At 38.7% G+C, this 16317-nt stretch overlaps 1 protein-coding gene across 9 annotated transcripts in view; it reads left to right on the forward strand.

Annotated features, from left to right (window-relative positions):
* The first annotated feature begins 1890 nt into the window (after positions 1–1890).
* LOC106061706 (phosphatidylinositol-binding clathrin assembly protein LAP-like) overlaps positions 1891–16317 on the forward strand; it is a 50420-nt gene continuing 35993 nt past the window's right edge. For all 9 annotated transcript variants that reach the window (XM_056034224.1, XM_056034221.1, XM_056034227.1 and 6 more), the window contains exon 1: positions 1891–2180. In XM_056034224.1, the coding sequence (XP_055890199.1) occupies positions 2051–2180 (130 nt within the window). In that variant the 5' untranslated portion in view covers positions 1891–2050. The remainder of the gene's footprint in view (positions 2181–16317) is intronic.

The following is a 16317-nucleotide window of genomic DNA, read 5'->3' on the forward strand; positions in this document are numbered from 1 at the left end:
TCCATTTTCTTAATGTTTCCTTGAGTAGAGGGGTCCCAAACATAGGATGCATATTCTATTATTTGCCTAACCAAGGTTAAATAACATTTTAGTTTTATGTTCCTATTTGATTTATAGAAATTTCTTGTAATAAACCCTAATATTTGTTTGATTTTTAAAATAGTTTCTTCAATATGGGGATTCTATGGCAGTATTGGTTCCGCAAGGTTGTCATTGCCGGAAGTGGTAATGGATGTAAGCACTCCACTACCTATAAAATGCTTCCTAATGGCATGCGTCTCAAATAGCCTCTGACAACCAGTCCAACTCCTGGCCTTCACATGTGGCCCAGATATTGAGTCCGGCGAAACTGTTCTCACTAACAGGAGAAGGGGCAAAGGCGAGTAACTGGCGCCTTAATCAGTAAGCTTCGGGCAGGAGGGGCTCGTCAGCCATGGCTGGCTACCCACCTAGGAGAAGGAAAACTCTGAATTCAAACCTCTGTTGCCTTGCAGCTATACCCAATCATGGGGAAGTCTTCGGGAGTCAACCCTGAGGAAAAATCAGGAGCTGGCGACCCTGCTACACTCTGGCAGAACCTGCGACGCCGCTGACCCCAAACTGTATCGGCACTGCCGTTCCTTTGGATACATCAGCTGCGTGGAGTGGGGAGTACTGATGTGTGGGCGACATCGATCCGACCACAACTTATGCCCAGGCATTCATTCATTTCCATGAGAGGATCCATAGTCGCTTCGCGACTGAAGGAGGCCATAGATATGTTTGTAAATGTTTTGTTTTACATGTTTCGGATGTTCCTTCAAAGTTGAAGATAATTACTTCCTAGTCCAAACCTCCCGCGGGACGACGGGGGATAGGAGCGGCAGGGTTTGAACCCTGGACCATCGATAAATCTGAACGACATTCCAGCGCGCAAACCGCACGACCAGGCAGCCATGGTAGTATTTGATTTAAAATAACACCTAAGTATTTTGCGTTTTTAGTCTGTGTTACTGGTTTACCATGAATAAGATAAGTGGAATTAATTTGTTTAATTTTATTTTTTCGTTACTCAAGAGAGAGGCCTGTCCATTCTTTAATGTTTTCCAGCAAGCTTTTCTTTTGACGACCATTTATTCGTGCTCCCTCCTTCAGATTATACTAGGGTAATATTTGTGCCGAAAATGGCATCAGTCCTCAAAGTACCTAAGTAAAGTTACCTAGGCCTACATAAATTCTTTATTACCAACTAAGCACTGGACAATAAGATTTGTAGAAGTTTTATTTATATATTTAGTGACATCTAAAGAATTAAGTTGATACAATCATGGATCAATCAACAAATGGGAATTAATAGAATTAATTAGTGCAATGAGAATGATGATACTTAGAATTACCGATGAGCCAAATTAAACCCTCAAAACTCAAACTTTGAATTACATAGCAATTACCTTTTGTGACAAGCAAACCTTTTTGTTGTACATTTAGATTTGCATTCATAGTTTCTACAACCCTAACCACTAGATATTTAATATTTTTCCCCTTTATGTTTGGTGCCTAGAATCCCTAGATATTTCTTAAACAAATACAGGAATGGGAGGCTATAAGGACAACAATGTCATCATTAACAAAAAAAATCGGTTATCTTTCTTGTTTTTTTTTTTTTTTTTAAAATAGACATACACACATGATATAATTATTGTAGATATAAATCTAGATATAACAATTAGATCATTTTATGAAAAATTTTCTCGTTATTAAGCAATATTACCAATAGAGCAAAAACTTGACCATTAACATTTAAAGAATGGCAAAATTAAGGTTATTTAATTGGAAGAAAAAAGAACATTGTTTATTCTTAAAAATGAAGGATCCTAAATCACGTGACCGTGTACTTTTTTATTTCTCTCCACTAAACAAGACGGCCATTTTGTGTTGCCGAACTAATTACCACCCCCTTCCTGCAGTTCGCAAGGTGTCAGGCGGTGGATAGTCAAGGTGGCTGGGTCATTTAAGTGGCCCTAAGTAAACAGGATTTAAGTGATACTGTTATTTTATTCTTTATTTCAAAATGGCGGGCCAAAGCATTATGGATCGTGTTGTGGCCGCAAGGCATAGCATCGCAGGCCAGGGTTTGGCCAAGTCTGTTTGCAAGGCAACCACTGAGGAAATCATTGGTCCCAAGAAAAAACACCTCGATTGTGAGTACTAGCCTAGAATAATCTTGACCTAGAATCTAGGTTTATCTAGATTCAACATCTAGATAGACTCCAGAAAAGAATCTTGATGATAATCTACTTGATCCAGTTACATGGCTCATGTTTAGTTTAGAGACACGCCCCCTTTTAGGAAACTTTTACAATTGAATTAATTATTAGATCTACCAATGACAATACAATATCATTATGATTATCAATCAATACTGACAATAGGCTTTTTTACTTTAGTAACTTTTATTATATTCTATTTCAGTAGATTGTACTTGACATGTGTAGATTCAAACCTAGTCAGCCTAGTCTATATAGTTAATATAGATCTAGATCTATAACTTTATAACTATATAGTCCAGAAGTCTAGATAATAATAATAATAATCTGTTTATTCTGTTAAAAAGTGTTATACTTTAAAGTACTAAACCTAGATCTATAGTCTCATGATAGACTAATACTATAACTAATACTAGTCTTGGAGAATAGAATAGTACTATAAAAGTATATATATAGATCTAGGTTAAATCAGTGGTGCTCAAACTGTTTTCAGCGCACCTCAACGATGTACCGAAAAGTGTATACAATTAAAATAATTTCTTGGGTAAAAGCAATTTTATTTGATGGGATAATTGGAATAATAATAATCAACTCACTGTTTAATATATATGTATATTACAAACTGTGATGACTGTTAAGATTTTAAGACATTCTTGAGCCCTTTTGCATGTAGACTGTAGACAAACTTGGATCCCTATCACAGATTAATCCATTCTAATACTGGAGAAACTTATTGCAATATAAAACAACAAGGAATATAAACTGAATGTTTGAACAAAGATACCACAAAAACAGATTCCAATTTTATACCCAGCATTATGGGCCAATTTACAGAAGTCGTTGACTGCTTTCCCATCTTCTTCTTTTGTACTAGGTGATTTTATTGGCATCATTAACCTCATCAAAAATAAAAGAAACTGACTAGAAATTTGTGCTTGTTGAGATTTGCGGAATGGTTGCTTCTTACAAACATTTAGCCGGACATAATCTACACTCATAAAATATAAAATCTCATCAATTGTACACAAGACAAGTCCTTTTTTATATTATTTTAAACAAAAGTTATAGATAAATACTCCTTCAACAAAATGTTATTGTTTTTTTTTTTTACCATTTGTAATTTATATTGTAAATATACTATGCATTAATTTAGCTTTTTCGCTTACATAAAAGAGTCCCCAGGTCAAAAAAGTTTGAGAACCTCTGAATTAAATAAAAATCATTACAATGCTCCCTCTGACTGTCAGTGTCACCAGTTTGGGTACTTTGAGTAGAAATTACTAATTTAATCTCAGATCTAGATATAGTATAATATAACTTGCCTCCTGATCCCTCCAAGTCTGGGAGCCTTGTAATCATTGTTAGAAAGGGCAGTAAAGAAATAGACTGCCAGAGCAGAAAGGGAACTTGTCAATATGACATAAATATAGGTCTAGAATCTATTATAGACCTAATCTAATTACACCTGATTATTGTATAGATGTATTTATAGTTCGTCCATAATGGTTCGATGATGACCACTTTGTCATCCAGGGGGCTGAGGGCATTGCACTGGGGTTTTATGCCTCCTCATGTGGCTGGCGAGACCTATGTGAGCCCGGAATGCACACTGGGCAGGTTATTCCAGCTGGAGCTAGTGTCATTGACCTTGCTTTTCTTCTGCCAGCGTTGTTCTGAAGCGCTTTCTTTGACCACCTTGCGAGCGCTTTCCTTCGCTTAGTTGGCCATACAAGAGTCATCTAGGGATGCGGTGGTCTTCCATTCTGCATAAATTACAGATGTTCCTTTTTAACAAAAGATAACTTCATCCTATGTGTATGCCCCTTGACAATCAAGCCGTGGATGTTAATTAGAGACTTAAATTCTGTAGTCATTAGTTTTCCTGGCTGATTCCATGCTCTAAAATCAGGTCACAGGGAAGAAGGAGCACTTGTATGAGTTGCATTGCATTTATATTAAGGAATATGAAAGCTGCTAGTATTCTTCTTGGCCATTGCTGCTGAGACATGTTTATCCTCTTATCAATCTTTCTGGATGACTTCCAAATCTCGCAAACATATATGTGGTAGTAGATGATTATAAATGAAGACGTGGATCGTTGTCTCCAGGCCGATTGATTTGTTTGTTCTGATAGACTTCAGTTTTTTTTATAAAGATGATTCCTGCTTTCCCTATCTGAAATACGACATATATATATATATATATATATATATATATATATTTCCATTGCTTGTGATAACGCTACCCAAATAAGTGAATTTTCTGATTAAATCAAGCTCCATTTGCCCAATATTGATGACCTGTAGCCAATTAGCATAATTTTGGTTTTATCAAGGCTTAGCCAGAGGCAGGTTTTTAATTGTCATTTCTATCTAGGTTTTCTGTCATCTCATCTATTATACAAGAGAAAAAATAAATAGCTATTTAAATCTATCTCATTGTAACTGCAGTTCTACACAATTAAGATAAACACAATTGTGTTTTTTTTACCCTAGGTATTTTCTTATTTTAGATCTAGTTAATTGAGGACCAATTGTCAATCAATCAACTATTGGCATTAAAGTTGTAGTAAAAGTGAAGTAATGTTTTAGTAACTCTTTCAGATTCTGATGCAAAGTTGACCAGCCTCCTTTGCTTTTTTTCCATCCACCATTACTTTTCATGACTTAAGTCAGTTACCATTAGAGTTTGGTGGATTCTGGGGTGTTCTAATAATACTATTTTTCCCTGAGATTTGAATCTGAGACCGCTTTGTTTCAAAGCCAAATGCTTTACCACCATATGCCACCCCCCTCTGAAGTTTTAGTGATTAAACACTATTATCTGCTTTTGTGTTGTAGTGGGTTTTTTTAAAGAGGGGTGGTCACGAAATGTATTTTTCCATGTGCATTTTCTTGATATCTTTTACTCTCCCCTCCCCCCCCCCCCTTTTTTTTTTTTTTTAGTACAAAACATTTTAGTCTATTAAGATATTTTGTTAGTTTCTTTTTTTTTTTTAGTACAAAACATCTTAGTCTATTAAGATATTTTGTTAGTTTCTTTTTTTTTTAGTACAAAACATCTTAGTCTATTAAGATATTTTGTTAGTTTCTTTTTTTTTTTTAGTACAAAACATCTTAGTCTATTCAGATATTTTGTTAGTTTCTTTTTTTTTTTAGTACAAAACATCTTAGTCTATTCAGATATTTTGTTAGTTTCTTTTTTTTTTTTAGTACAAAACATCTTAGTCTATTCAGATATTTTGTTAGTTTCTTTTTTTTTTTTTAGTACAAAACATCTTAGTCTATTCAGATATTTTGTTAGTTTCTTTTTTTTTTTTAGTACAAAACATCTTAGTCTATTCAGATATTTTATTAGTTTCTTTATTTTAGTACAAAACATTTTAGTCTATTCAGATATTTTGTTAGTTTCTTTATTTTAGTACAAAACATTTTAGTCTATTCAGATATTTTGTTAGTTTCTTTTTTTTTTTTAGTTCAAAACATTTTAGTCTATTCAGATATTTTGTTAGTTTCTTTTTTTTTTTAGTTCAAAACATTTTAGTTTAGTCTGTTCAGACATTTTGTGTTTGAGATTTCATAACCCATATAGTCATGGTTTGTTTGCTAAAGTTCTCCTGACTGCTGCGTTTTTAAGCTGTATTGATTGATAGCAACCATTAGTTTTTTGCCTTTCTCACAGGCCCGCTGGTCGGGTGTCGTCTGCACTTTGTTGACCCTTTATGTGTCTCTTTTTTTTTTGTTTTCTTTTAGTACTGCTTGAATGAAGATTTGGTAAATATCAGAGATTAAGATTATAGAACATGATTTCTTTGGACACGTTACTCTTAGACTTGAGGGGGAAAAACCAAACAGTACGATTGTTCATCTCATTGCTGTTCGCTGATATTGTGCTGCTGAAAGCTAATTTAGTTTTATCTTGTTTTGAAATGATCATGGACGACTGTATGTCGATCTAGTTAGAAAGAGTTTTAATGTGACCTGTGGGTTGAATTAGATTGTACTGGAGGCATTGGATACCACGTGATACCCTACTTCAAAAACAACCCTCAATTTTCGTGAGTTTTAATCGTGTTGTGAGACCCTTTGCTTGTTTTCACAATCGAGTTACCTCCCTAGAAACTATAACTGTGACTCAGCAATTATTGGACCTAATACTAATGTCCCCTCGTTTTTGTAAAGATACACATAGCATTGGTAAGTGAAAAAAATAGTAAAGTTTCCCCTTTTCTATGGTAAACGGTTAACGAGCAGGGTGTCATGTGGCCAGCACAACGATCAACTGCCTTTACTTTCCCCAACTTAAGTCAGGTATCCATTTGAGTTGGTTGGACTCAGGGGCGCCCTAAAAATCCCGACGAAATTCAAAATCCCAGTCTTCGCCGAAATTCGAACCCAGAACCCCAGCGCTTAACCACTCTGCCATCGCGACCCCCCCCCCCCCCCTAAACATAGTAATTACATCATTTTCAAAGACTGTTGACTCTTGGGAATTGTAAACATTCTGCTAGGCCCTACATTTAGAGCAAGCTGTCGGTGTCTCGTAACACTTCTCAAGACTCGCGTGTTGTCTCATTTGTTTCGTTGCTTTGTTGTTGACCTTTCAGAGCATGTTTTTGTTTTGTCTCGTACGCTGTGCGTCGGGATTTCTTTCTTTCAAAGCGGATTGTCCGAAAATACTTCGTCCTGCTTGATTGTACCAACCGGATGTCGAGATGAACTAAAAAAAAAAAAAAAAAAAAAAAAAAAAAGAGGTTTCCAGCATACACAGCGCCTCCTTCGTGGTCAAAAAATGAGCACAATCGTATTTCCTATGAACTCGACGATGGCCATGAGGTCTTAATCTTCGCCGGTGGAAAACAAGGCATGGGAAGGATGACTCTATTACAGCGTTGTTCACTTGAATGGACCTCATTCACCAATCGTAAACAAAACAACATTTAGTCACGTGATCTTATTGATAAAACAGTGGGGAAAAAACTGTCACGTGACAACCATCATGAATTAAACATGAGATCGTAAATTATATAGAAGATATAGAGCACCATGTGGCTAAATGTTGTTTGTTTACGATTGGTGAATGAGGTCCATTCTCAGCTTTTTTTTTTTTATGATATGCGTTCTCTTTTGATGACGGATCTTGTTTTATATCTCTAACTTCCGACATTCGCGGCTTCATAAGGAGCAATCGTGAGTTGGGGGAGTTTCCCAGCTGTGGATGTCAGTTATTCTTTGAGGGCGCTTTGGAGAGCATGTATACAGTTTGAATAAAGACTCGACTCCCCTTGTAGTCTTGATACATTTCTTCATTAAATGTTTTCGCTTGCACATGACATGCAGTTCAGTCACATTCCTGAGGGGGTTGGGTGGTGTGATTCTTTAAAGAGGAACTCTAGAGATGACGGCAACAATACACATCATTAGTTTCGCCTTATCTTGCAACCAAGTGTTTATTTAATGTCGCCAGTGTGACTAGATCATAAAGCGTTTTCTCTCGATCCACTCTGACAGTTCATAGCGATACTTGTATGAGAATCAAGACATTGGCTCAGTGCTGTACAAGAACGAAAGTACCTAGTCTACTACTACAGAGTTTGCATTAGATCCCCCAGCACACCGCTTAATCATTCCATCGATTTGGAACGGAAGACAAGGAAACATTATTTCCGTTAGATTGCATACATGATTACAACCTTGTGTTTTTAAAGGCATCTTTAGTTGGTTAGTTTCACGCACTTTGTTTTTGTTAATGTATTTTCTTAGAGCTAGGGTGACGAAGACAACTGCACATTTTGACTGCTGTAATTCAGAACATGAGACATGAACCTCCCTCTTTCTCACGACTTGCTCCTCCTCTTTCACGTGACTTGCTCCTCCTGATTCACGTGACTTACTCCTCATCTTTCACGTGACTTACTCCTCCTCTTTCTCACGACTTGCTCCTCCTCTTTCGCGTGACTCGCTCCTCCTCTTTCACGCGACTTGCTCCTCCTCTTTCACGTGACTTGCTCCTCCTCTTTCACGCGACTTGCTCCTCCTCTTTCACGTGACTTGCTCCTCCTCTTTCACGTGACTTGCTCCTCCTCTTTCACATGACTTACTCCTCCTCTTTCACACGACTTACTCCTCCTCTTTCACACGACTTGCTCCTCCTCTTACACAAGGTACTAATATTAACTACGCCAAAGTACGTTAGTTTTTGTCTGTTGGTTAGTTGTTTTTTTTTTAAATGTAAAGACTGACACCATAAACGTTTTGGTTTGAGTTCTTTCTAGTATTTAGGTTAAGATGACCCAGACTTTAGTACAAACCTTTTTTAAAAAAAAAAAAACTATTTGTACTAACTTAGCATGATATGAATCATAGAATACTGTCAGTTGGGTATACGTGTAAACTATGAAAGCATTGACTTCAGCTCATCTCTTATGAAACGATCTCAGAACAAATAGATGGAGCACCACTATCCATTGATCAGTGTTGATCATTTTTTATTGAAATATTTGAATGCTTCAAAAGACTATCCCCCTGAATTGATGTTCTAAGTGCCTAATGTACATGTTAGTAAAACCACACCGAAATGAAATAGTTTCGGTGTTGACAAACACGCGTAGATTCGCTTAATAATGAATGGCATCCAAGAATCGAACGTCACGTGACATTTCTAAAAAAAAAAAAAAAAAGTCTCAATCGGAACGTCATTCTTCTGTGGTCACTCGGCCCCTCGTCGTCACTGCGCAAGCGAAGAAAGTCACACGCAGTACGAAGGACAAGAGTTCGATCTTTCATAAACATAATAGACACACGCACATAATTAGATGAAGCTGAATAGTTTAGTTTCAGATGAGAATAAAAAACTATACAGTCTCTAAAAGCCACTACGAGAACAGAGAAGGCGGTGTCAGAAACGAGTTTTGGCTCCGATTGGTCTACCATATGCCCATGTTAAGTTTTTACAAAGCTGATATGAACTCACTCCGTGTGTCTGGGTGGATTCTTTGACATGTTCTTTCTCCCACTTCCCATTTTCGAATCCAGTTGAAAGTTCGCACACTTATTCATAGTCGATGACAATACATGAATCAATAGACAAAAATTAACCTATTAGTCAATCAATTAACGGTATTTAATCAATTTTTTTTAAAGAAAAGGGAAGTTAATGCTTGCAGTATTGAGATATATAGCATGATTTCGCGGTTCTTCCCGTTTAGATAAGCTTTTTGTTTGTTGAACTTGTGAAATTATCATTGCATAATATTTGAATGAAATACATTAACAGACAGAGACACTCTCTCTCTCTCTCTCCCTCTCTCCCTCTCTGCCATAGTTTTCAGATCAATACTTATTCCTAACAGATTACAAATGCACCCATTTTCTCAGCCACTTGATCTTGTAGCTCAGTAGTGAAACCAGGTCAACAACAATTCAACTTTCAAAACTCTGCCACCCCCTCTTAAACATAGTGTTACAAATGACCAGTGACAGGAAGAGGTTAACGTGTGACCCCGACGAGATAACACAGCAGCTGGTGTTCCCTGGAATGTACATGTATAAACAGAGACAGGATGTGACGTGTTCTTACATGTTATTCCAAAAGGTACTAGCAATGTCCTGTGACAGATAGAGGTCACAACTTGTGACCCCGGCAAGATGACACTGCAGCCAATGTTTTCTGGAATCTACATGTATAAACAAAGACAGGATGTGACGTTTCCTCACGTGTTATTCCAGATGATACTAGCCGTGTTTGTGCAACTTTGGACAAGCGATTAGGGACTCTATATAAGCCAGAGAGTTAATGTGAAAGTCAGTGGTATGGAGTCGTGAGTGAGCCGTTACAGTCGATACAGACGGTGTAAGACGTGTGCGGCTCTGTGGAAGAGAAATGTGTACGACTCGATGCAAGTTAACTAGGGTAGAGTTAACTGGAGTGGACTACTGTCGTTAAAGTTAAAGTCTATACAGCGAACTACAGTGGACTTGAGCTGTTACAGTCGATACAGTCGATGTAAGACGTGTGCGGCTCTGATTCGGTAGACTTGAGTACGACTTGGTTCAGCTTTGGGAGACCTGGAGCGACACTGGGAAGTGTGTCGTTGGTCTGTTCTGTGGAATACGGCTCGAGGAAAGTTGAGAAGAGAGGAATTGCAACGAAGTGAAGAGATGAATTGCAACGAAGTATAGCTAACTGTAAACTGACAGATATTGTACAGTCTTCTACGCTACATGTTACAGTAACGAATTGTTAGGGTTAATAGTCATTAAAGTTATATGATACTGAAAGTTTAGTCGTCAAGTTCTTTGCTGTGTTTTTATTTGTGTGCCAACTAATACATCTAGCCAGAAGATTCAGAAATACGTAACAATTGGTGTCAGAAGTGGGATCTTTCTGGCTAGAATGTGTTCCATCAAACTTCTTATTGAACTTGACATGAAAGAACTTAGACAAGAGCTTCGAGAAAGAGGTCTACAGCTTAACGGAAATAAGGAAACGCTAACAGCACGTCTCAGACAAGCCCTGTTGGAGGAAGATGAGAATCCGGACACTTGTCAATTTGAAATCAAACCTAATACGATGGAGCTCCTGAGAACCTTGCAATACAAAATGAACTCGGTGAAAGAGTGCATTAAGGAGATAGAATCAGAAATCAACACCAGATTTTCTTCATTTAACCAGTTGATCAAAGCCATGAATGAAAATGAACAAATAGCTACCACGCCCAACAAGACAGAAGAACAAACAGATACGATAAAAGATCAAACTAGAATCATGATTAATGAGCTGCTGAACACACAGCAGTATCAGATTGAGTCGACTGATGAAAGAGCTACACCATTGATGAACAGCGAACAATTGTCCAACCAAGGATGTGGCGATACAGACAATTACGATAAGGATGCTGGTGATGGTTGTGCTGTATGTGTCTGTGATAGCAAACCAAACGAATGTGGCCCACAAGAATTGAAAAGAGACGGTAGCTGTTACTATTTCAACGAGAAGCAGAATGAGACAGCTGAAGAAACAAGAGAAGAGACCTTTATTTTGACCGAAGCTTTAGCTACAGATAAACCTGATATGAGTACCTCAACCAGCCAAACAGATCAAGACAACGTTGGGTCTGCGTCCAAGCCTGTTGCTGTGGACCTTAAAGACTTCTGTCTATCTGCCATTGTCTACGAGAGGAACTCGAAGCTGGATTATTGCACCCATGCGTTTGACAAGAACTGTACGTACGTAGCTATGCAAGAAGACTGTGAATGCTTAGAAATACACCAACAAGCTCTAGACTTAACAGAAGCTTGTCCAGCTGTCAAGATCAGCGCGAGAAGTCCTGGTCAAAGTCAAGGAAACACAATAGAATCTGATGCTGAAGGTGATGGACCTTTGCACGTTGAATGTTATCAACCTGCCCCACAGGCGAGTGCTCCAGACTCGGATGAAGGTGATGACGTGTTTGACACCTTGCCTTCAAGTGGACTTGCAGCTCAGTCGCAAAGCACCCATCGAAGAATAATGCTGAAGCAACTTGTTAGATCAACAGTCTTGATGACTACAGCTATGAAATACTATGCCTTCCTATGTGCTAAGTCGCTGCCATCAGCATTGATCGACAGGAAAGCAAGACAACGACAACGACATCAACGCAACCAAAGAAATATCAAATTGAGGAGGCGGAGAAAGCGACATATGCAGAGTGCAACGTGGATGGCTCCAACAAGATCAAGATACAAACCCACCCCTTCTCCCACTGATAGACCCCCACCTGCACTGATGAAACTCCATAGCCCATGCTGTTAGAAAACAAGCCCACCACTTCTCCCACTGATAGACCCCCACCTTTCACTAACGAAACTCCATAGCCCATGTTGTTAGAAAGATTCTGTCCGGAACCATCAGACCAAAGAAGAAAGCCTTACGAATCAGTTGAAAGTGTGAAGCCACTAAAGAATAATCTAAGAACATTCCTCATTAGAATAGGTTTGATGAAGTATAACAGAGGTTTTAGAAGAACGCTAATTAAGTCAGAAGCAAGAAGGACAGAAAAAAAGTAGTTTAAGATGCCAGAACTGTATTGAGTAACCATCTGTGACAGAACTGTACAAGAAGATCAACCCAACATCGTACAAACCCAAGTCAGTTGCTGTTGTTTAAAAGAAGAGCATGTGAATATTGCTGTACTGTGATGAACCTAGTTATCTCTGAAGAAGCTCTGTAAAAAGATGCTTGAAAATGTAAAACTCAGCCAGTGAAGCACGAACTCGTTAGAATGCTGATGAATTTTCTTGACAAGAGTGCCCAATGTCGTCATCTGAAGGTCGATGTTTCCATACCAAGATTGATGAAAACATTTGTGAGGACCTGCTGAAAAATGAGGATTTGGCTCCCATTCTTCTATGGAAAGAAGATGGACAACGGCCAGATTGAAAGAACATCTCTGAGAAGGGGGCAACCACCAAAGCTTCCTACTTGATCGTCGATCGATTTCTTCAGTATCGTGGTGAAATGGAAACTGTTCGGGACGAACAGATCTAAGAAGGGGGCAGTGTTACAAATGACCAGTGACAGGAAGAGGTTAACGTGTGACCCCGACGAGATAACACAGCAGCTGGTGTTCCCTGGAATGTACATGTATAAACAGAGACAGGATGTGACGTGTTCTTACATGTTATTCCAAAAGGTACTAGCAATGTCCTGTGACAGATAGAGGTCACAACTTGTGACCCCGGCAAGATGACACTGCAGCCAATGTTTTCTGGAATCTACATGTATAAACAAAGACAGGATGTGACGTTTCCTCACGTGTTATTCCAGATGATACTAGCCGTGTTTGTGCAACTTTGGACAAGCGATTAGGGACTCTATATAAGCCAGAGAGTTAATGTGAAAGTCAGTGGTATGGAGTCGTGAGTGAGCCGTTACAGTCGATACAGACGGTGTAAGACGTGTGCGGCTCTGTGGAAGAGAAATGTGTACGACTCGATGCAAGTTAACTAGGGTAGAGTTAACTGGAGTGGACTACTGTCGTTAAAGTTAAAGTCTATACAGCGAACTACAGTGGACTTGAGCTGTTACAGTCGATACAGTCGATGTAAGACGTGTGCGGCTCTGATTCGGTAGACTTGAGTACGACTTGGTTCAGCTTTGGGAGACCTGGAGCGACACTGGGAAGTGTGTCGTTGGTCTGTTCTGTGGAATACGGCTCGAGGAAAGTTGAGAAGAGAGGAATTGCAACGAAGTGAAGAGATGAATTGCAACGAAGTATAGCTAACTGTAAACTGACAGATATTGTACAGTCTTCTACGCTACATGTTACAGTAACGAATTGTTAGGGTTAATAGTCATTAAAGTTATATGATACTGAAAGTTTAGTCGTCAAGTTCTTTGCTGTGTTTTTATTTGTGTGCCAACTAATACATCTAGCCAGAAGATTCAGAAATACGTAACAATATATATGACTATCGGGGTAATAGAACAGTAGTACCACTAAACGTCTGTTCTGCGTACAGGGTAATCAGAGTCAAGTACGGTCACTTGACATGCTCGTTAGCCATTGGTCTCGGCATCATCAATGTTTCACATCGCTAAGCTTCGTGCGGACCAGGGCTGGAATATAAGGGACTGCAGGCGGGGCTACAGCCCGGGGCCTCTACAAAAGAAATAAAATATATACGAATTTCGACCTGTCGAAAACTTTTTTTTTTTTTTCTAACATTTAATTCGCATTTTTACGACTGTCAAAAAAAAGTATACGCTTGTAGCATGGTCGGAACAATACAACTCCGGATTTACGACATTGCATCTACCAAGGGCCTTACCCTCGACGAACTCAAAAATGTACACTTTTTAAAACTAAAATATGCCTATTGAATTTTTTTTTTCTAAAAGGAAAGTGAGATTAAATGTATAAGCACTCTAACATATATTATGCTTTTAGATATAAGTATTTTCATTCTTAAGTCACTAAAGTGGATCTTAAAACTCGAGAAAGTGTAGGGGACTCGACAAAAATACTACCCCTGGGGCTCCACCTACTTAAATCCGGCCCTCGTGGTCGACCTTTTTTTTTTTTAATGTGACCAGATTTAATTATTTATAAGATTCAGCTTATAGGAGATCTAAGTCTTGGTGAATTTAACTCTAGTAGATTGAGGTCTTTATAAATTCCGTAGTACAGATTCAACTGTAACATGGTGCTTAATCATGCCCGCTATTGGTGTAACGGCTACTTTTGGTCTTGTGAAAGCAAACCCTTTTTTTTTTTTTGTAAACAATAATTATGTAAAGTTATGCACACATATAGAAACCATTTTAAAAACAATATTCTACAAGCTTTTCAGCTATTGCACAAATCGCAGGGGATGAAACAATCACACAGCACTCAAGAACAAGCTCATGTAGTTACAAACTTCCTTTATCGTGTTTAATGGTACAGCTTGCAGATTCATGGGCTCAAAATCTTGGGTGGGTGAAGGCGGTTCTCGAAAACAGCTCTAACGATTTTCCTAGAAATTGCACAGTTGATGCATATCATTAGAATTTTATAAACTCTAGTAGAAAAGATTTATACATTCGCTTTAAATAAAGCATTTTTTATATTTCTCTTGTATGTTCACTTATTTGTAATGAATGAAAGACCGGTTAGTCATAAAACTTGTTCTTTTGATGTGTATTACTTTTGACATAGTGGGAAAAGGGAACTAGATCTAGATCTCTTAATGTTATTTTTTAGTGTGTGTGTGTGTCCTCTTTTATCTTTCACCTCCTGATCATCTGTGCTGCCAATAGACCAGACTAGACTCGTGTCCGCTCCACGGCAGGTTTCGTGGAAACTTTTTTTTTTTGTTGTTTTGTAGTGAATGGGGCGGCTGGTCATGTGACCTGGCTCTGCGTGTGGCTTGTAACGATGGCAATGACCTCATGCAGGCCACGCCGACACAGGCCTCTTTGAAGCAAGGCGTTATGTCATAAGGCGGGAGGCGGGGGTGGTGATGTCAAAGAGGCTGAAGGCCGCTAGAAGATGTGTGCGTATGCATGCGCGTAGAATGCCGGTAAGAGATTAGATAACGGGAAGGTGGTGGGGGGGCACCATGAACCACAGTGACTAGTGGATGACTAACTCTTCCCGACACCGATCTTAATGGTAGCCTATTAGATCCGAACTAGCATCAAATGCTATTGTATTGACTACACGTGAAGTGTGCGGCATCGTATTTTATGTATTTAAAATCTTGGCACCTATTTTAAACCACTCATTCTTTATAGAAAGCTTTTCGTGATTTATAGTTGTTTTATTTCCGCTTACGCTTGATTTGAGAAGACGTGACAATAGCAATGTTGCCTTTGTCTTTTTCAACCTGTCAGAATGAATGTGTACACCTATTATTACAACTGTTTTGCTGTCATCTTTGCGTTTTTGGTGTGAGCTGGATCTAGCTACCACCGTGTGTTACTGTGAACTAGATCCAGCTACCACTGTGTTGCTGTGAGCTAGATCTAGCTACCAGTGTGTGTTACTGTGAACAAGATCCAGCTACCACTACGTTGCTGTGAGCTAGATCTAGCTACCACTGTGTGTTACTGTGAGGTAGATCTAGCTACCAGTGTGTGTTACTCTGAAGTAGATCTAGCTACCACTGTGTGTTACTGTGAACTAGATCTAGCTACCACTGTGTGTTACTGTGAGGTAGATCTAGCTACCAGTGTGTGTTACTGTGAGGTAGATCTTGCTACCAGTGTGTGTTACTGTGAGGTAGATCTAGCTACCAGTGTGTGTTACTGTGAGGTAGATCTAGCTACCACTGTGTGTTACTGTGAGGTAGATCTAGCTACCAGTGTGTGTTGCTGTGAACTAGATCTAGCTACCACTGTGTGTTACTGTGAGGTAGATCTAGCTACCACTGTGTGTTACTGTGAGGTAGATCTAGCTACCAGTGTGTGTTGCTGTGAACTAGATCTAGCTACCACTGTGTGTTACTGTGAGGTAGATCTAGCTACCACTGTGTGTTACTGTGATTTAGATCCAGCTACCACTGTGTTGCTGTGAGCTAGATCTAGCTACCAGTTTGTGTAGTTA

Source organism: Biomphalaria glabrata, chromosome 6 (genome assembly GCF_947242115.1).
Source record: "Biomphalaria glabrata chromosome 6, xgBioGlab47.1, whole genome shotgun sequence".
Taxonomy (NCBI): domain Eukaryota; kingdom Metazoa; phylum Mollusca; class Gastropoda; family Planorbidae; genus Biomphalaria; species Biomphalaria glabrata.